The sequence below is a fragment of the Giraffa tippelskirchi genome, chromosome 13 (assembly GCF_054371585.1).
Source record: "Giraffa tippelskirchi isolate mGirTip1 chromosome 13, T2T-mGirTip1v1.2.pri, whole genome shotgun sequence".
In the NCBI taxonomy this organism is placed as follows: domain Eukaryota; kingdom Metazoa; phylum Chordata; class Mammalia; order Artiodactyla; family Giraffidae; genus Giraffa; species Giraffa tippelskirchi.
The window spans coordinates 1,775,375-1,795,407 of NC_137287.1; the positions used below are offsets into that span (position 1 = coordinate 1,775,375).

The following is a 20,033-nucleotide window of genomic DNA, read 5'->3' on the forward strand; positions in this document are numbered from 1 at the left end:
CCTGTATTGGAAGTGTGGAGTCTTAACCACTGGAACATGGGAAGTCCCAGAACTCTTTATTGAAGATGTATCACAGCAAGCTCGCGTATACGATGCAGTGTTGTTACCCAGTCTCACTGTGCTGTCAGCCAGTTCCCAGAACTCCTGCCTCTCGCGTACCTGAAGCTTTGTAGCTCATCTTAACCAGATTACATCTGCAAAGACCATGTTTCCAAATAAGGTCACTTGCATGTGTATGGGGGTAAGGTCTTCATCATATCTGGTGGTGAGGGGACAAGGAGGGTTAGAGAGGGCTGAGGGGACATGTCCCTGGCAGAGGAGCAGAAGCCCTGTGGCTCTCCGATGGGAAGAATTTGGGGGAGGTGCCCCAAAGGGGCACGTCCAGACTGGCTGGATGTGGAGAGCAGGCAGGAGAAGTTTCCAGAAGGGGCCGGATGGGGCTGGCTGTAAGCCAGGGTCGGTCACTCTCATCCACCCCCTGCACGTCCCAGGGGGAAGGTCTGAAGCGGGGGAGTGGGGTGACCCAGTCGTGTTCCAGGAAGACCCCCCTCCACTGGCGGTTCTGCACTTGGGTCCGTGAGCAGGATCCGGGGGGTGGGAGGGGTCTGTGAGTTTTGACTGGAAAAATTACACCTTCATTTTCTTGAATCCCTGACTGAAAGCAAGTCTCTTCTTCTGCTGTGAATGGACAGAGTGACCTCAGGGCTGTGGGCACAGCCTCTGGGACTTGCTGATGGACAGAAGCCCAGCGTCCCCATGTCTGGGATAATGACAGTGGTCCGCCCCCTCGCTGGGTCTTCATGTTGAATATTGTTATTTAACAGCTTCGCAGCAAAGCACATAAGTTACCAGATTACGGGTTTGGTCTTTAAATATTTTGATAACTGTATTTCAACAAAGACAGCTTCCTTTGAAAGCCTATGCATTTTATTTGATGCGTCTAAAAATGTTATTTTGATGCTGGAGAGGGTATGGAGAAAAGCGAGCCCTCCTGCACTGCTGGCGGGAATGTGGATTGGTAAAGCTGCTTGGAAAACAGTATTGGGGCTCCTTAAAAACTAAAAATAGAGTAGCTATACGACCCAGCCAGCTTACTCCTGGGCGTATATCCAGACAAAACTATAATTCAAAAATATTCACTGGGTCCTATGTTCACAGAAGAACTATTCAGAGTAGCCAAGATATGGAAACAACCTGAATGTCCATCGACAGACGAATAGATAAAGAAGATGTGGTATACATACAATGGAATACTACTCAGCCATAAAAAAGAATGAAATACTGCCATTTGCAGCAACATGGTTGGACCTACAGATTATCACACAAAGTGAAGTAAGTCAGACAAAAACAAATATTATATGACATCACATATATGTAGAATCTGAAAAATAATACAACTGAATTATTTACAAAACACACACAGACTCACAGATGTAGAAAATAATCTTATGGTTACCAAAGATGAAAGGGGGAGAATAAATTGGGAGTTTAACACATACTGCTGTATATAAACAGAAAAACAATAAGCATTTACTGTAGGCCCAGGGAACTATATTCAGTGTCTTATACTAACATATCTGAAACACACCATAAAAGATATGAAACATATCATAAACATATCTTCAAACATATCATTGGAGAAGGAAATGGCAACCCACTCCAGTGATCTTGCCTGGAGAATCCCATGGACAGAGGAGCCTGGTGGGCTACAGTCCATGGGGTCGTAAGAGTCAGACACGACTTAGTGACTAAACCACCAAAACATATCATAAAAGATATGAAACATGTAAAGGATCTGAGAAAATATTACTGAATCACTTTGCTGTACCCTTGAGACTAACACAACGCTGTAAATCAACTATACTTCAATGTGGACACAGTTATTCTGAGGAGGAGTCTCTGGGTTTTCAGGTGTCCAGGGGTTCATGGTACAAACACGATGAGTCACCGCAGGTCGGGTCGACCAGTCGGCGATGATCCAGTTGTTGGGGCTGGCCCTGGGCAGGGCTGGGGAGAGACAGAGGACTAGAAGCTATGAACTGGGGCTGAGGCTTAGGCTTCCGGCTTGAGTGACTGGTGGGGGGGTGATGCCATGTATGGAGAGGGGAAGGGGAAGGGGACTTGGGGGGAAATGGCATGTTTTTGTTTTGAGTATCTAATGTGGGCAAATCCCACTGGAGAAGCCAAGGGGCCCTGGCCTCACTAGACCTGCGATTAACAACAGCTGGGCTGGAGATGCCAATCCAGCGGGTTCCCTGTGTGTGCCCACCTGGTCCTCGCGGTGACCCCGTGAGGCATGTCACCCAGGTTTTATAGCTTCATTATATGGATGACCTTTCCTAGGGAGGTGGGTTACAGAAAGGCATCTTTTTTAAAAATAATTTTATTCATTTATTGTTTATTTTTGGCTGTTCTGGGTCCTCGTTGCTGAGTGGGCTTCTCTCTAGTTGCTGGGGGGCTCCTCTTCTTGTGGAGCACCGGCTCTAGACGCGGGCCTCACTGGTCGCTCTAGAGCGCAGGCTCAGGGTTGTGGTGCACACGGCTTAGTTGCTCTGGGGCCTGGGGGATCTCCCGGGACCAGGGATCGAACTCGTGTCTCCAGCATCGGCAGGTGCATTCTTATCCACTGTACCCCCAGGAAGCCCCAGAAAGTTATCTTAGCACTCAGGTGTCCCCATGGCACCCCTGGGATGCTTTCTGTCCAGCCCACAAATGCACAAGGACCCTTCCTGTGCGGCCCACCTGAGCACTCCTGTCTCCGAGATGCCTGGTGTCCACCCGGTGCTGGACCTCTGCTGGGGGCCCCAAAGGGGAAGAGCAGCCCTCATTCTGGAGGAGCTGACGGTCTTTCCACCTCGAGCTGTCTCTCTGCCCATCTGTCCTTCTGTTTCCCACCTCCTCCACGTCTGCCCCCGCCCCCACCCGGAGGCAAACACAATTTCGCAGCCTCACACCCACACTCACGTCCAGTCAGAGACATGAAGGCTGGGGGAGACAGGCCGCGTCGGTCAAAACGAGATCAGAACCAAGCATGACATGTGATAGGAAAGAAAGAAATTCCTGTATTACAGATTCGTTTCCAGTCACCCCAGCCGGCTCGGAAACTTTCAATACAATTTTTAGCCAAGCACCTGGGGTTTCGCAGCAGCCTGGGCTGAGAGCGGGTGTGAGCCCTCAGCCCCCTCACTAGCCAGCGGCTAATTTTAGAATCCAAACAAACCAGAAAGCTCAAAACCTCCTCTCCTCTTTCTCCTCCACACCCCCCTCTTTGCTCACCCCCTTCCCCGGCAGCAGCCGCGGGTGGTTCCCCCTACGCCAGAGAGACCCAGACTTCCTGCCTGCACGGTTCCACCCGGGAGGGCAAGCCCAGGACCCAGGGACCCAGGCCCCCAGGCGCTCCTGGGGGCGGGGGGCTTTGTTGGCACCAGGGCCAGTGCAGGGGGTGAGGGGCGTGGGGTCAGCACGGGTGGGTGACCGGTGAGGGGACAGGACGGACGGAGGTAAAGCCACCTGCATCTCGGCGACCTGTGCAGGGGTGAGGGGAGCCCTCTCCCTCTTCGGTACTCCCCCATGAGCACTCCAGTCTCCCTGACTTTGTCTGACCTTGACCCCTGCCCCTAAATTGGAGCCTGATGTCAGCTCCTGGCGAGTCCACACCTGGAAGCCCCCGGCAGCTATGACAGGCGTCCTGAGGTTTCCCTCCCAAGCCTCAGCTCCGCCCCTTCCCCGCGTCGGGGGCGGCGAGGCCCCTCCCAGGCTCAGGTTCCCCATCTGTTGAATGGGGTGATATCTGCTGTGGCACAGATGGGTGCCAGTTTGGAAATGACATACGGGGAGGTGCCCAGCACACAGTAGGGGCGCTGGTCCGTGGGAGACGCTCCTTGGCTAGTTTGGAGGATCTTTGTTTGAGATCAGAGGTCTAGGGCCCCCCAAAGCGGCTATCCCCGCCAGGCTCACCTGCAGCTGCGCTGGAGGCAGGCGCGTGCAGATAATTAAAGGGAGGTGATGCGGAATCGAAGTGAGCGCAGGCAGGCAGGCTGGCCGGCGTGGCCGCGGCTCCCCAGCCCTGCTGTTGCCGCTCCATCCATCAACAGAGCTCTGCTAACAGGAGGCGGGGGAGCTGCAACCACACCCCCACCCAGGCCTGCAGGGGCGGGACTTGGCCCCTTAGGAGAAGCCCACAGGGGGCCCAGCTCCCTGGAGACCCCCATGAGCCCCGAGAGCAAAAGTGACCTCTGCCTTCCGTTTACATTAAAAAAAAAAAGCATAAAAATTCAACAACACGATTGGATCCAGAGAAAAGTTAAAAAAAAAAGCATAAAAATTCAACAACACGATTGGATCCAGAGAAAAGTTAGCTGTGAGCTGAGGGAGGGTCTCGGAGGGGAACAGCTGTGTGCTGCTTACTGTCATCTCCGAGCTGCCCACGTGGGAAATAATCTCTGGTGTCTTTCTTGGAGTATTGTTTTCTTCTCCAAAGCCTAAGGCCATGAGGAAAGCTGGAATTACAGAGCGGGGAGGGTATTTGAGGGACTCCCACTTACGACCCCTTCTCTACAAATGGCAGGTCCCCCAACCCTGGCCAGCCAGAGCCCATGGCTGCCCATGGCTGCCCATGGCAGGGGCGGAAGCCTGACGCAGGCTGGTCCAGACTCTGCAGGAACATCAGAGGATCTGGCAAGACAGAGCTTGCTTCCTAAGTGCAACCAAGCAATTGGGGCTGAGTTCCAGCGGATGCTCTTAGATGGACTGTGTGTTTCCCAGGTTGCCATGGTCCCCGCCTGTTGCCTCACTCTGGCCCACATCACTCCTGTACATCCTTGCTTGCATGCGTGCCAAGTCGTTTCAGTCGTGTCCGACTCTGTGTGACCCCATGGGCTGTAGTCCGCCAGGCTCCTCTGTGCATGGGATTTTCCAGGCAAGAGTACTGGAGTGGGTTGCCATCTCCTTCTCCAGGGATGTTCTCAACCCAGGGATTGAACCCAGCTTTCCTGCACTGAGGCAGATTCTTTACTACCAGCACCACCTGAGAAGCCCATCACATCGTTGCTGGAGCCTGGAAAACTCTGATGGAATGCCATGACTCGCTTTCTCGTGTGTCCAACCACGGCAGGCTGCCAGCACCTGGGCGATGGAGGTGAGGGGTGAATGAGACGGGCGTGCTCTCTACCCTTGAGCCTCTCAGAGTCGACAGGTCAAGACAGACGACAGAGTCATTCCAAGGCGGGACGATGAGGGTGACGGGGTGTGGGAAGGAGACGTCTCTCCCCGCGGTGGGTCGGTGACACCTGATGGATGAGTGGGAGCTGGTCAGGCAGAGTGCAAGGAAGTGTTTCGGAGAAGAGGAACAGTGTGTGAGGTCCCAGCATCCAGAGGAAATACTGACGTGCCGCGTGGGAGGGTGTCCTGGCCGTCCCAGGAGAGACGAGGTCCACCTGGACCAGGGTGGTGGCCGTGGGACACGGGAGAGGCCGACAGATCTGCCAGGGAGTAGAGAGTTTCATCAACAAGATGACTGAGAACGTGGTGGTGTGAGTGTGAGTGAGAGAGAGGCCGAGACACAGAAGGGGAGCCAGGCGTCTGGCTGAGAGACTGAGGTGGGGAGGGTGGGGTGAAGGGTGGAGTCAGCTTGGGGCCTGCGTGGACGACTGTCTCGAGAGGATCAGTCTGAGTGATCAGCGGGGTCAGTGCGTGTCTCGTGGAGGTGGCCCGGGGTCCCAGCTTCAAAGGCCACCCCTGAGCCCCTGGGAGGGGTCACAGTTCACAAACCACACGCACCCTTTTGCAGGCAAGAGCAGCGCCAGATGTTAGGGTGTCAGGACTGCGGAGCGTGGCCCAGGCTCGAGGGTGGTGTTGAGAGGGTCCTCCAGACGCCGGAGTGGGTCCTCCAGACGCCAGCGGCCCCTGTGGGTCGGGGGGCTGGAATGGAGGGGTCTGGGAGCAGAGGCTGGGCTGACAGCAGAGGAAGGCCCCCCGGGAGGGTAGCGTGGCCCCGGGGGAGGGAAGCCACCCCTGCAAACCCCTCTCTGGCAAGTGTGTCTTGTGGGTATTCCGGGTAGAGGGTTGCAGGGCACAGCTGTTCCTGGGGTCATCGATGCTGGCGGCTGAGGAAATGACGGGTCCAGACGGGGACTCTAGACAGCTGTGACTGTCCCCAGACACATGCTTCAGTAAAAAAGGGGGAAAAAAAAACAAGGCAAGCAGAGACCAGTGTGAATAATGTGTTCTCGGTCGTGCAACAGAGCTGGGCTAGGAATGGGTCCTACCTGTCTGTGCGTGAGGACCGGGGATGCTCACAGACCCAAGAAGGGCCGTTTCCTGTGTGTAGGGGGTGGGGACCGGCAGAGCTGAGAATTTTACACGGGTGGCCTCTTAGAACACATGGCTTCCGAACTGTGAATGCTTTATTAAAAACAGGTACAAAAACTCCAGACTAGAAACGAGGATGAACTGCACGTCTTTCTCGAAGCTTCTCCCTTCTGAGGCTCCGGGTCCCCTGGAGGTGACCCACAGCCGCCTCGGGCCGGGTTGGGAGGTGTTCTGCACTTGCGGCCTCCTTGAAGCTGCTCAGAGTCCCTTGAGGATGGAGTTAATCCTGGGCTCGCTCTTTCTCTCCCCAGCAACACACAGCCTGGTGACTCCGGAAGGATGTGGCCTGGGTGAGGGGGGTGGGAGCCAGGACGGCGTGTGGGGGCGGGGCTGGGGGCACTTCCCGTTGCTTTCAGTTTGGGTTCCTGGCGTTTGAAATTGAAACAAAAAGCTGGGGTTCAGTCTCGGCAGGCCGGATTGGGGAAATCTGGTTTCTCTGGGGCCAGGCTCTCGGCACACAGGGGCAAGGCTTTCTGGAAGTTGCTGCAAACCTCGTGGAATATTCTGGGTGAAAGAGGGGGTAGAGGCAGGGTGCCAGGAGCCGGGCCTCCCCATCAGTCAAGCAGCCACAGCATCCTGGTTGACCTTGGCGGGGCTGCCAGAGACAGACCCCAGGAGGGGAGGGAGCCGGGGGACACACGTACAGGAGGAGTGAGGCCCTCGGCGTTCAGGACAGCATGACCGCAAGACACCAGAGCCCACACGCTCCCCTCCCGCAATCCCCCTACCTCGTCCCCAGATGGCAGCATGGGGAGGCAGAAGCCCAGGGCCGGCCCAGGTGGCACTGCTGGGCAGAAGGCTGCCTCAGTCCACGAGAGGAAGTCCACGTCTTTTTGATCTGACCGCTGGGCGACGTGGCCCCAGACCAGACACTGCCCTGGACACCAACCACTTCCTCAGTCGCTGGAGGAACAGAGCAGAGGTGCACAGAGGCCACCAGGGACCCACACAGGACCTCTGACCTGGAGATCCAGCCAAGGGCCTGCAGGTGGCAAACCAGCCAGGCCTGGGTGGGGTTCCGGCTGTCAGCTGTGTGACCTTGGCCAAGTGACTTAACCTCTCTGAGCCTCAAGTTTCTTCTGTATAACATGGAGAAGAGTTTGGGGACAGTAAGCAAGAGAATGTTTATAAAGTGCTTGGCACAGTGCAGGAGCTCAAAAATAGTTGTTAATATTTGCCCAACTCAAGAGCGATGGCTCTTAATTTGGCGTGGGGGTGGGGGAAAGGAATTATAGGACCCCTTAGGAATCTGAAGAAGCCTGGAATTCTCCCTAGAAAAGTGTGGGTGTACACATGCAACACACTTCCCGGGGCTCTGAGCTGCGTGGCTGGTGCCCTTGGAGGTGGACCAAGCATTCATCAGCGGTGTTACCTGCCTAGCACAGGGCCCCTCCCAGAGTCTGGGGCTCGGGCTCACTGGGCGGGCAGCAAGTCTCACTGTGTGGTTCTGTGCGGTTCAGGGCAGCCTTCCTGAGCCCTGGGCTGGCTCCAAAGGGAACACTCCGTTTGCAGGCCCCGCTCTGACGATTTGAGCCGCAGCCAGGCTTCGCAGAGAGCTCAGTGCAGCCCCTTCCCACTGCCCAGACCCCTAGACTCCTCTCTCCTTCCCAGGCAGCCAGGGGGGCTGCCCGTTGCTGAGCTGTTGGCAGCTGACAAACGGGAGCCCGGAGCTTGAGCAGATGATGTCAGAGGTCTCCTTGGAAATCCTCACAAGGCCTTCTCCCCAGGGAACCAAACCCCAGCTTCATCCGCTTTCATCCAGGGAGTGACCACAGAACTCACCCTTCTCTCCTCTCCTCCCATCCCAGCTCATTAACATATATACAACCCTGCAGCCTGCATCCCGGTGAAGATTACTTGGGAAAAAACCCACCACAAATTCTCTCAAGGTATTTCAAGCGTGGCCTGTCTTCACCCCTCTTTGTCCATCCCCCCGGACCATCCCCAATTATATGAAGCTGCCGCTTTGATTGTTCTGCACAAGCCTGAGAATTCTGCAGTTAAATAAGTAAATACAAATAAATCAGCAGGCCTTTCACTCTGGGACTCTTTTCCAGTCACGTCTGTCCCTGCTGGCTCTAAGTACTTAGGAGGAGGCAATGGTTTCTAAGTGGAAACACGATTGCCCGGGCTTGGGGAAAATTTATTGTTTCCCGTAGAGCTCTAACAAGATAGAAGGGGAAGACCCTCCAGCTCCCCGTCTCCTTGCGTGGCAGCATATCTGGCCCTAGATAATCTCGGCAGGACCACTGGCATCACGGCCTCTCCAGACCTGGCGCATCCAGCTTGGTTCTGGGGCTTGCTGTGTGTGAGAGCTCAGTCATGTCCGACTTAGGGGTGTGGACAGTGAGACCTTCTAGGCAGCCCATGAAAGAGGGGCTCATCCCAGGTATAATGCATTCGTCCAAATCAGGACACATCTTAGTCAAAGAGGGTGCTATTAGTTATTAGCCCCAAACCCAGGTGTAGATCAGGTGTGTCCTGGGAAACTGGGGTGCACCATCACCCCACCTCCACCCTGCACATGACTCGGGGCCTGAGCTGAGCTTGCTGGGGGTGGTTTGCAGCTAGGAAGGCTGCAAGAGCTGAAAACCCCTCAAAGTGGAAGTGAAAGTCACTCAGTGGTGTCCGACTCTTTGCGACCCCACGGACTATACAGTCTATGGAATTCTCCAGGGCAGATTACTGGAGTGGGTAGACGGTCCCTTCTCCAGGGTATCTTCCCAACCCAGGGATGGAACCCAGGTCTCCCGTACTGCAGATGGATTTCTTACCAGCTGAGCCACCAGGGAAGCAAAGTGTCAAACAAATGGTTGAAAATAAGGATATGGAGACATTTTAATGCAAGAAAAATAACAGCATGGCACACTCCCCTTCTGCCTGGGGATGCGCCTCTCCTGTGCCCCGAGGGCTGGGGGACGCCTGGCTTTCGGCCCCCGCCCAACGGGCAGCCCTCCTGTCCCACGCGTTACATTCAACTGCTGTCCCAGCTTCCAGGGGCCGCCGGCCTCCCACCTGGCTCTGTGTCCTTCTGGGGGTCCTGTCTCCCCGCTCGGGCCAGGATGGGCTGGCCGACTCAGCGGGTCAGCGCCGGGTGGAGGAGACGGCTGCCTGCTCCCTCCGGAGACACACCTGCCCCGGGGCTCCCTGGAGGGGCTCCCTAACCGGGAGGATGCAGCACCCCCCGCCCCAGGCCGTCGAGGCAGCAGGGTGCCCCTCGGCCCTCGGGATCCGGACACCCCGCCCCGAGTCCTGCTCAGACTCGGCGGCGGCCCCGCCTCACAGCTGGTCCTCGTCCACCCAGACGGTCTTGCGCTGCTCCTCGGCGATCTTGTCTTTGATGACGCGCAGCAGCTCCTCCACGCTGCCCCACATGTCGGCCTCCACCGTGGCGTACAGGCAGGGCAGCGCCTCCAGCTCCTTCTCCTTCAGCCGGCACAGGCGCAGGAACTCGTCCTCCGTCTCGGGCCGGGGCAGCATCTTCCTGCAGACGGGGCGGGCAGGAGAGACGCGCGCCGTGAGCCAGGCTGCGGGGTGTGGGTTGGCCGCGCCCACCCCGCCGCCTTCGCTGTTGTTTCTCCACCGTGCCCACCGCTTCGCACCTTGCATCCTTTTATTCGTTTCATTAGGGAATTCTAAGAGGTGTGGATTTTCTTTTTAAAAAATGTTCATTTTAAGTTTTAATTGTGATAAAGTTCATAGAAAATAAAACCTCTCATCATGACTATTTTTAAGGGTACGGTTCAGCGGTGGTAAGTGATTCACACTGATGTGCCTCCATCTCCGTAACTTTTTCATGCTGTAAAACTGAAACTGTGCATTAAACCATCACTCCCCACCCTCCCTCTCAGCCCCTGGCGCCCATCCACCCACCCACTCTTCCACTTTCTGTCTCTGTGCATCTGACTCCCCGAGGGCCCTCGGACAAGCAGAATCGTGCAGCACTTGTCTGAGTCTGGCTTATTTCACCGAGCGTCATGTCCCACACGGCCTGGTGTGGTCCGGGCCTGGCCTCGCTGTGGTGGGTCTGCTCCGGAGGTGCTGGCTTCCCAGACCACCTGGAGCCCCTGGTGCTCACCCTCCCAGGGAAGTGTGTGTGTGTGTGTTACTGTCTTTATTGTTGGGGGCTAGGGCCACGTCCCCCAGACTGGGGACAGACACTAAAGGGGTGTTTAGGGGGTGGGGGGTGCTGGACACAGTCAGCTGCTCTTCCTGGGAACACCAGAGCTTGGGGAGGTGGGGGGCCTGGGGCGGGGGTCCCGGAGCCCTACCGGAACTTCTTGATGTTCTTCTCCGACACGCGGACGAAGAGCACGATGGGGTAGATTCGGGACTTGATCAGGTCTCTGGTGCAGCTGATCCCCGCCTCCAGCAGACAGTGCTTGTTCTGCAGGTACAGCAGCCGGCGGTCACCGGGGGCCCACTGCCCTGCCAGCCCACCCTGGGGCGCCTGGGGCAGAGCTGGGGGTGAGAGAGCCCCTAAGTGCCACCAGTGGAACCCAACCTCTGAGAGACAAGCCCACCTGTCTGGACAATTGACTCCCCCACACAGGGCCGGGCACTGGGTGGAGCCCGGCACCCAGCCTGGGGTGAATCAAGCAGCGTGAATGAGTCTCAGTAACAATCTCAGTCAGCGTGGAGTACACCTGCTTCTCTACTCCACCTCCAGAAGCACTCGTGGTGCTCGCACAGGTGTGGAAAACACCTGGAGAGTGGGGTGGGCTGGAGGGTCCCGGGAGGACAGAGCGGTTCTTGGGCATGACTCCCTGAGGCCCGGGAGCTCATCGTTTCTGAGGGATGCGCCCTGCTTTGCTGAAAGTGCCACTTGAAAACCCCTTTGCACCGAAACAGAATGTGAATACAGCAAAGCGCACGTGTTCCCACGCTGGCAGCTCCGTGGGCTGCCACGAACCGAGCGTGCCGGTGGAACCAGCCCCCAGGTCCAGCGGCAGAGACGGCCATCCCCCGGCCCCCACGCCCTTCCGGCCACCGCTCCTGTCTCAACAGTAGAGCAGCTCCTGGACTTGTAACAGCACAGATGCTTGAATGCAATCTCCTTTGCAGCTGAAACGATCTCAGTTTCAACACTGCCCACTGTTTCCCATCCACCTCCGCTGTCTGAATGCCCTGAACTTTAACATCCAACAAACTGTTCAAGGCTGGCTGACAGCCCTGCTCGGGCTCTGATCAGTGTGACAAGGCGGCAGGGTGCGGGAGTGACCGTCAGCTGGACGGCATAATTCAGAGTTCCCGGCTGGACGCCTGCTCCTGCCGCCCCCCAGGTCACTGCCCCCGAGAGCCCGAAAGCCCCGCCTTGTTCAGACCGAGATCGAGGAAGAACTCTGTGCTCAGGGCCGGCCAGGGTCATGAAGCCTGGCTCCAGAAGATTCCAAACTGCCTGTAGACAGCTTTCCTGCACCACTGCGGGGAACACTCCTGATGGTCCATCTCCCCGGTTTGGAGAACAGGGCCCCTGTTGCCCGCCCGCTCGCTCGCTCCCTCTGGCCCCTATTATCAGAGCCAGGCACACACACATCCCAGAACAACGTGGACCAGAAGACCAGCACCAGGAAGCCACCAGAAGCAGAAAGGGAAGGGCTTCCCTGGTGGCCCAGAGGTAAAGAATCTGCCTGCCAGTGCAGAAGAGGGGGTTCGATCCCTGGCCCGGGAAGATCCCACATGCCGTGCAGCAGCTAAGCCTGTGAGCTGCGACTTCTGAACCTGTGCTCTACAGCCCTGGAACCGGAACCACCGAAGCCCAGGTGCCCTAGGTCCCGAGCTCTGCAAGAAGAGAAGCTGTCGCAGTGAACACTGCAACTAGAGAAATGCCTGCACAGGCGTGAAGACCCAGCACAGCCAATAAATAAACGAAAATAGAGACATAAAATTACTAAAAAAAAAGAAATAGGAGGAGGTTCCAAATGTCAGTGCACGTCAGAGCTGGGGAGCAGGGCTTGGAGAAGCCTGCACGTGGCAGGGGCAGCGAGGCCAAGGTTCGCTGGGCAGGCGGCGGGCGGCGGGGAGCAGGTCTGCACCCCCAGCCCCGCCAGCCTCCAGCCCGCCTCACCTTGGCCGCCACGGCCTCGATGTGCGCGGGGACCACGCACTCGAAGGTGTTGGGGTTCTTCTCCCGTGAGTGGATGATGGTTTCCTCCTTCTGCTTCCTGAGGAACTCGTCTCTTGTAACGACATCTGCGGGAGCAGGGGCCGGTCCTGAGGGCAGCTCGGGGGTCTCGGGCCCACTGTCCCCTCCAGGCTCTGCCCTGCTTCCTGGGCTCCACGGAGCTGCCCATTGGGTCCCTTTCTGCCACATTTAGAGCCTGAGGCTTCTCAATTGAGGGCAAGGTCAGGGCTGCACTTTCCACTCTCCATGGCAGCCCGCGGTCTGCACCCTTCCAGCTGCTCCGGAGCCCTTGATGGAGGGGAGGGGGAGGGAAAAGGAGGGGGAGGAGGGGCGGGGCTGCCTGCGGGGGCTCACCCGGCTTGCACATGGTGAACTCCATCGCGCCCCCAGAGTTGAGCAGCTTCTGGACTAGCGCCTTGGCCAGCATGGTGGGCGTGAAGAGGACCGGCCGGCGGCGCTCGCAGTAGAAGGCGCGCACCAGGCTGTAGGGGATCAGGCTGAGGTTCTTGCCCAGCTCGCTCTCTGGGTCCAGCTCTGGGAGGGGGCAGGCAAGGGCTGGTTACGGCTGGGCCGGGGCACCCAGGGGCCCTCCTGGCCCCACAGAGCCTTGAAAACCATTTGGGGGTTGGGAGAGGGGCTAGTTCTTAAAGCCACTGCACACAGCGACGCACGCCGGAGGCCCAGGATGGCCTTCCACCACCAGGAGAGTTTAGGCGTGATCCGGGGGCTGGGCCTTGTTTTGGGAGCTAGGGTGACATTGCTGGGCCAGGCAGACAGACAGCCCAGCCCACGGACCAGGAGGAGGGGCGGTGGTGGCAGGAGGCAGACAGCAAGCCTGGAACACACTCCTGGCGCGCAGCTCTCCAGGGAGGGCCTTGGACTGAGGCTGGACTGCAGAGGCCCTTGGGAGCACCAGCATCCGGGCCAGCCTGGCCCCAGGAGGCAGGTGGGAGGGCTGGGCCCCACCAGCAGGGCCTGTCCCGGGCGACTGTGTACCGAGCCGCCTCTCGGCGGCTTTAGGATAAATGGCAGGAGGCGCCCAGAGGGGAATCAGTAAGTTAACCTGCTGCTGCTGCTGCTGCTAAGTCACTTCAGTCGTGTCCGACTCTGTGCGACCCCATGGACTACAGCCTACCAGGCTCCTCCATCCATGGGATTTTCCAGGCAAGAGTACTGGAGTGGGTTGCCATTGCCTTCTCCGAGTAAGTAAAGGCTCCGTAGCAAACAGCTCCAATTAACATGGCCGTCTGGGCTATTGTTTTTCAGTAGTCATATCATGTACAGATCCTAGACCATAAAGACGGCAGAATGCCAAAGAATTGATGCTTTTGAACTGTGGTTCTGGAGAAGACTCTTGAGAGTCCCTTGGACTGCAAGGAGATCAAACCAGTCAATTCTAAAGGAAATCAGTCCTGAGTGTTCATTGGAAGGACTGATGCTGAGGCTGAAACTCTAATACTTGGGCCACCTGATGCGAAGAGCTGACTCATTGGAAAAGACCCTGATGCTGGGAAAGATTAAGGACAGGAGGAAAAGGGGACGACAGAGGATGAGATGGCCGGATGGCATCACCGACTCAATGGACATGTGTTTGAGCAAACTCTGGGAGATAGTGAAGGACCGGGAAGGCTGGCGTGCAGCAGTTCACGGGGTCACAAAAAGTTAGGAGTTGGTGACTAATCAACAACAACTGGGCTCCAGCCAACGGCAGGGGCATCAGTGGTGGGGAGCTCGGCAGGACGCCACCCAGGAGGCTGTTGGTCCTGCCAGCCAAGTCAGGGCGGTCCTCCCCGGGCGGCACAGCCCCGCTCTCGGGGACTCACTTGGCCCCCCCAGACCCCGAGGCTGACGGGTGTGTGCCACACCTTCCTGCTTCTCGGTCAGGAGCTTCGTGGCGTCCAGCGAGGACCGGGCCAGGCTGCCCCGCGGGCTCCCCGAGACGATTCGCACCCGCTCGTGGCTGTTCATCCGCTTGTACTTGTTCTCGGACCTGCTGACGAACTGGGGACAGAGGGGAGGGCGTGGGGACGGCCTGATCCGGCTCAGGAGACCTCCGCTCAGATCCCAGCTCTGCCCCGGGGCCTGGGCCCCCCGAGACAGGGGCCACCTAGCAGGCGGCACAAGTTCTTCAGCTGTCTGGGATGCTGTCAGTGGGCTAGTAAGTGGATAACACCCACACGCTCCTTCCTGGCTGGATGAGACCTGCGGGGCGCTGGTCCCAGGCAGGCCCTCACTGGAGCCCCCCGCAATCCCAACCTAACCTGGGGGGTCCGCAGGCACTGTGGGGCCTGCACGCTCTGGCCGCCTAAGACCCCTGACGGGGAGCCTCCACTGGCAGGACGCCCACTGATGGCCCACCTGGAGGGTGGCTGCAGGCAGCCTCACCTCCCCCCTGGTGTCCCCGAGTCTTCTGGGGGGCTGCCTGCGCCCGGCTACGACTCAGGATCGAGTCCCGGAGGGCGGGAAGGGCCGCCCCGCGGCGGGCACTGCTCTGAATCCCTTCACGCCCTCCCTCTGCAGGGAGGAAAGGCCAGGGCGCTGGGCTGTCAGCCCCGCTTGGTCATTAACCGGCCTTTGAGCAAGTCGCCCCGAAGCTCAGGGCTGTGGACTCGTGTGACGTGCGGGCACAATAATGCGTGGTCTCTCGTGGTCCTGCCTCCCGGGGTGACTCTGACCTCGCCAGGGCGCCCTCCACCTCCGTGTCTTTCTGCTACCTGTCCGCCTCTACCCGGGCTTCAGGGTCACACTGTCAACCATTTCTCTGGGTTTCCTGTGTTCCAACAAGAGGACGGAGCAGTGCAGTGACATGCTGGCCCCACGGGGGCCTAACCAGCACAGCGCCAACTGAGGAACGTCCCCGTGGGACGGCGTCTTAACAGGACTCTCGGCTTTTGCCGACCGGCGATAGAGAAAAGGGCTGCATAGACGCTTATCTGTGTGAGATCACTTCTGAATATGCCACCCACTAGGCTGATCAGCAATCCTTGTATAATGATCCAAGCCCCCCCCCCCACCCCAAAAAAAACCTTTTAGAATCAAGTATGAGGGAAAATTCTTTCTGGTCACAGAGAGCTAAAATGCTCTGGTGTCTGATAAGAGTTAAAGAATCTGCTGGAAATCCCTTTTCTCCTGGGCTACTGGGATGCTCAGATCAATTTAAAGCTGAATCTGATGGAGTAAACTGACCGGGACCTCTGGAAGGTCTGTGTCTCCTCCTGACTTTTCTATGAATATCTGACCAGCTGAGACGTCCAAGCTTCTTTCAGCCCTAAGTGTGCTCCGTCTTTTATGAACGCGTGGTCTGCTTCCTACAGGCCCAGGGTAGTCCCCCAACCATCACAGCGAGGATAAAGCGGGACAGGAGACGGGAGGCGCGGGGGACACACGCAGCCCCCGCTCCTCGGCAGGGAGAGGGCAGGGCCGCGGCAAGCTGTGCAGGTGCTGAGCGCTCTACCTGAAGGAGCTGGCCGAACAGGAAGCTTGCTCGCGAGAGGCGGGGACTGACCCGGGGGTCCGTGGTGGGGAGTGGTTCTTCAGGTTGCAGGGTGTTCTGAAACCAGGAGATCAACCGGTCAGAGCTGCCCGCGGGCTGCTGAGAGCAGGAGATGGTCCCTGCTCCCACCCAGCCCCACCCTGGGCAGACGCGGGAAGGTGCTCAGCAAGGATCAAAGCGTCCCAGATGCGGGAGTGAGCTCAGGGGGTGACAGGGGCCTGGGGACTTGTTCCAGCAGAGACCGCAGCTGGGCGAGGGTACAGATGTGGGGCTCCTTCTGGGGGGCCCCCCTTTTCCTGAGGAACCCGGTCCCCTGTGGTCCATCATCCCAGCCAGACTGGTGGTTCCTGCTTGGGATCCTGTTCAGAAAGGCCCCGGGAGGCAGGGTGGAGCGGGTGGGGCGCGGGGTGACCTACCCGGAGGGCCCGCAGCGTGTGGTGGGCCGTGTCAGCCTCCTCCCGGCTGCCCCGGTGCATCAGGCGCTGCAGCTTGACCAGGAGGAGCTGCTGAGCTCTGCAGAGGCGAGGGGAGGGCAGAGTCTCAGGGGCCGGGCCTGGGGAAGCCGGCGGGGGCCTGGCTGGGGCAGGGGGCTCTCTGCAGGCTGTGAGCTCTGAGCCCCAGGGAGGACTGGGCACTGAGCATCTGGGCTTGAACACTGTCGGGCACTGACTCATCCTGGTGCTGGGGCAAAGGCACTTAACTTCTCTGAGCCTCAGTTTCCTCATCTGTAAATTGGGTCTACTCTTGCTGGCCTTGCAGGGCTGGTCTGGGCAACAGAGCCAGAGTCTCTGATAATTTACAGGTGCCTGGGACGTCTGACCAGGGGGAAGGTGATGCTCAGCCCTTGGCGGCTACTGCTGTATTAATTACGGAATGATGTTGGGGAGGTGGGAGACGGAGAAGCATAAACTCAGGCTCTAAGTGACCAGCTAGGATGGAAAGAGGGTGTTCTGGGTTCTGGTGAAGCAGAGGGATTTAAGAAACAACGTCCCCGGAGGCAGTTGTTGCTTAGTTGCTAACTCGTACCTGACTCTTTATGACCCTACAGACTATAGCCCGCCAGGCTCCTCTGTCCAGGGGATTCTCAGGCAAGAATGTTGGACTGGGTTGCCATTTCCTTCTCCAGGGGATCTTCCCGACCCAGGGATCGAACCCACATCTCCTCCATTGACAGGCGGGTTCTTTATCACTGAGCCACCAGGGAAGCCCTTCTGGAGGCAGGAAGGGAATTGTGACGGGGGGGATGTCACCAGTCAGCAGGCGAAGGCTCCCCTGTGAGCAGCCTCGGCTCACCGGCTGTAGCTGGGGATGGTCCCCGTGTCCAGGTCGTGGTCCGTGAAGGGGTCGACCCGTGCACACAGCCACTCGTGCTTGTCCTGGTACATGGTGTCGCGGACGTGCACGACGTCGTCGCACTTCAGGGACATGGAGCAGGCGTCCAGCTGGCTGGAGATGTTCAGGTTCAGCCGGATGTAGAATGAGTCCCCCGACGTGATCAGGCCCTCTTCCATGTCCTTCAGCAGCTTCCGGTACCCTGCGGGGGGAGGCGGGGTACGAGCTGTCAGCAGAGGACCTCCTGCTGCCGGGCCACCCCCAGAAGACGCCCCGGGGTGCAGTCCTCCTAGAGTTCACGGTCAGGAAAACGTCTGTCCTCTCCGATGAGTGAGCAGCTGAGTCACTGGTGGGCTTCCCCCTGTGTCTCGGCTGCCAAGAAGCTCAGGGAGAAATTTTGTGCCAAGTTGCAACAAACCTAGGAAGCTGGTGGGGCGCTGGGTGGCCTACCCGGAGGGCCCTCAGATGTGCCAGGAACTCTATGTCCCTCACCAGCCATACACCGGGCTTGTGTTTTATCATTTTTTCTTCAATCGAAGTGTAACTTATATGCAGAAAACCCTATCGTCCTTAAGTATTCGGCATGATGGATTTTCACAATGTCCACGCCTGGGTGACCGCCGCTCAGAAGCCTGCGGGGTAACCACTATGCCGCCTGCCAGCACACAGGTCCACTCTGCCTCACATCATGTAAGCGGAAGCAGACAGGCTCTTCCGCATCTGGCGTTCTCTGCACCATCACACCTGTGGGATTCGAGGCTGCACTGCAGCACCGCGTGTCCTTTTTCACCGCTGTAGAGTATTCCGCGGGCTGCTGTCTCCTCCCCCTCTGGTGTGCACGTCTGTGCCGTTTCCGGTGTTTGTCTACCATGGATAACTCTGTGATAAGTGCTCGTATACCTCTGTGGGTGTATGTGCTCATTTCTCTTGAGCGCATACACAGAAGCGGAATTACTAGGTCACTGACTGTACATTTAGCTTTAGTGCACGCGTGCGTGCTCAGCTGCGTCCGACTCTTTGTGACCCCGTGGACTGTAGCCCACCAGGCTCCTCTGTCCATGGGATTTTCCAGGCAAGAATCCTGGAATGGGTTGCCACGCCCTCCTCCAGGGGATCTTCCCGACCCAGGGACTGAACCTACATCTCCTCCATCTCCTGCGTTGCAGGTAGATTCTTTACCGTTAGCCTACTGGGGAAGACCACATTTAGCCTGCGGAGATACTGCCAAATAGTTCTCCAAAGTGGTAAGACCACGGCATGTGTTTTAAACCTCAGTTAACACCTTCGTCCTTTAGTGTAAAATTTTATGAATGCTTTGGAAGAAAGCAGGGCAGAACGCCATGAATACAATAAATGCAGTAAACTTCCAGCGAACGTCTGAGGCATAAATCCATAATATAAATCCTGAAATCAGCCCCACACGCAGAAGCTAAAACAGTCCTAACAGCCAGGCCCCGAAGGAGCTCGCCAAATGCCCGCACCTCACACGCCAGGGAGCCTGAGGCCAGGAGGCCTGTCTGATCGCGTCTCCTGGGGAGACGGGGGTCCCCACTTGGGCCCTTCCCACCGCCTTGGTCAGAGGCAACACCAACCCCACCCGGGAGGACAGGCCCTCCGTACTGGATCCTGCCGGAGGGAAGGCTTTCCCTGCAGGGCTCCGCTGCCGCACAAAGCCAGGGGCGCTCCTCACCCCACTCCCCGTGACCCTGGGGCCGGTGGGCAGGGCTGTGCCGGAGACTTGCTGCTGGGCCGGGACGCCAGGCCTGGCAGAGAGGAGGAGGCCGCCCACCCACCCGCCCGCGGGAGCAGGAGGCTGGCACCGTGTTTGGGGACAGAGCATCATTACCATCTTCCGCACCAACCCGGCGCTGCCGGGAAGGAGTGCGGGCAGGCAGGCAGCAGTGGGGAATGGCTAGAGTGGCTATTTATGCTCTGTTGAAACATTCATGAGCCCTGGCGGTTAAAAATAAGATCCAGCTGCAGAGATAATCATGAAGGAAAAAAAAAACCCAGAGGTGAGAACGGGGACTCAAGAGTTTGGGAGAGAGAAGACACTGCCCAGGAGGGCTGCCGGCCCCACGAGATGAGGCGAGGCCGGGCTGTCTTGGCCGCAGTGTGGCTCAGCGGACCTGCTGGTGCTGGAGCGGCCATCCCAGAGTCACCGTCCATGCCAAGGCCGGGAAGCCCGGGAGAAGAAGCAAACCTCAGCCTGGCAGGGAAGCGGGGGAAGTCAGCCAGGCAGGGACACGGCCATCGGCCAGCAGTCTGCTTGGGGCTGGACATGCTGTCTTCCACTCTGAGCGGGTCAGCGGCCCATGCAGTTCAGGGCAGGTGTGCACACGCAGGTCTCCACGTCCGCCCTTCCCCGCCCGCTGCCTCGCAGCCATCCTGTTCAGTCCTCCCGACCTCCCGCAAAGCGGACAAGCCGGGGGAGGGCGCGGACCCCCTCCCCCCGCCCACGGCCCCGCCCAGCCCCCCCGCCCTGCCCCGCGGGCCCTCACCTTCCTGGTTGACCTTGTAGTGCAGTGTGATGGGGCCGCTGCACCGCTGGATGGTCCAGTGCGCCTCCTCCTTCGTGCACGCGTCCAGGGGGACGCTCTGCCTCTCGCCTCTGATGCAGCCTTCTAGCTGGATGTCAGAGACACACCGTCCGGCTCGGGCTCCGTGGCGAGGCTGCCTCACCCACCCGCGACTAGAAGCCCCCTCCCCAGCAAA

At 58.3% G+C, this 20,033-nt stretch overlaps 1 protein-coding gene and 1 long non-coding RNA gene across 7 annotated transcripts in view; both read right to left on the minus strand.

Moving 5' to 3' along the window:
• Positions 1 to 3,042: 3,042 nt before the first annotated feature.
• Positions 3,043 to 6,324, minus strand: LOC145531571 (uncharacterized). The gene is made up of 3 exons (XR_014072541.1): positions 6,267 to 6,324; positions 5,779 to 6,165; positions 3,043 to 5,480 (listed from the first exon to the last, which is right to left on the minus strand). It is a non-coding gene; the product is annotated as an uncharacterized LOC145531571 (long non-coding RNA).
• A 2,858-nt stretch (positions 6,325 to 9,182) lies between these two features.
• The window catches only part of CARD11 (caspase recruitment domain family member 11), a 108,732-nt gene continuing 97,881 nt past the window's right edge, over positions 9,183 to 20,033 (minus strand). For all 6 annotated transcript variants that reach the window (XM_081552676.1, XM_081552674.1, XM_081552672.1 and 3 more), the window contains 9 exons: positions 19,820 to 19,946; positions 17,280 to 17,520; positions 16,403 to 16,499; positions 15,948 to 16,043; positions 14,359 to 14,494; positions 12,848 to 13,027; positions 12,437 to 12,561; positions 10,641 to 10,756; positions 9,183 to 9,853 (listed from right to left, as the gene is read on the minus strand). In XM_081552676.1, the coding sequence (XP_081408802.1) occupies positions 9,649 to 9,853; positions 10,641 to 10,756; positions 12,437 to 12,561; positions 12,848 to 13,027; positions 14,359 to 14,494; positions 15,948 to 16,043; positions 16,403 to 16,499; positions 17,280 to 17,520; positions 19,820 to 19,946 (1,323 nt within the window). In that variant the 3' untranslated portion in view covers positions 9,183 to 9,648. The remainder of the gene's footprint in view (positions 9,854 to 10,640; positions 10,757 to 12,436; positions 12,562 to 12,847; positions 13,028 to 14,358; positions 14,495 to 15,947; positions 16,044 to 16,402; positions 16,500 to 17,279; positions 17,521 to 19,819; positions 19,947 to 20,033) is intronic.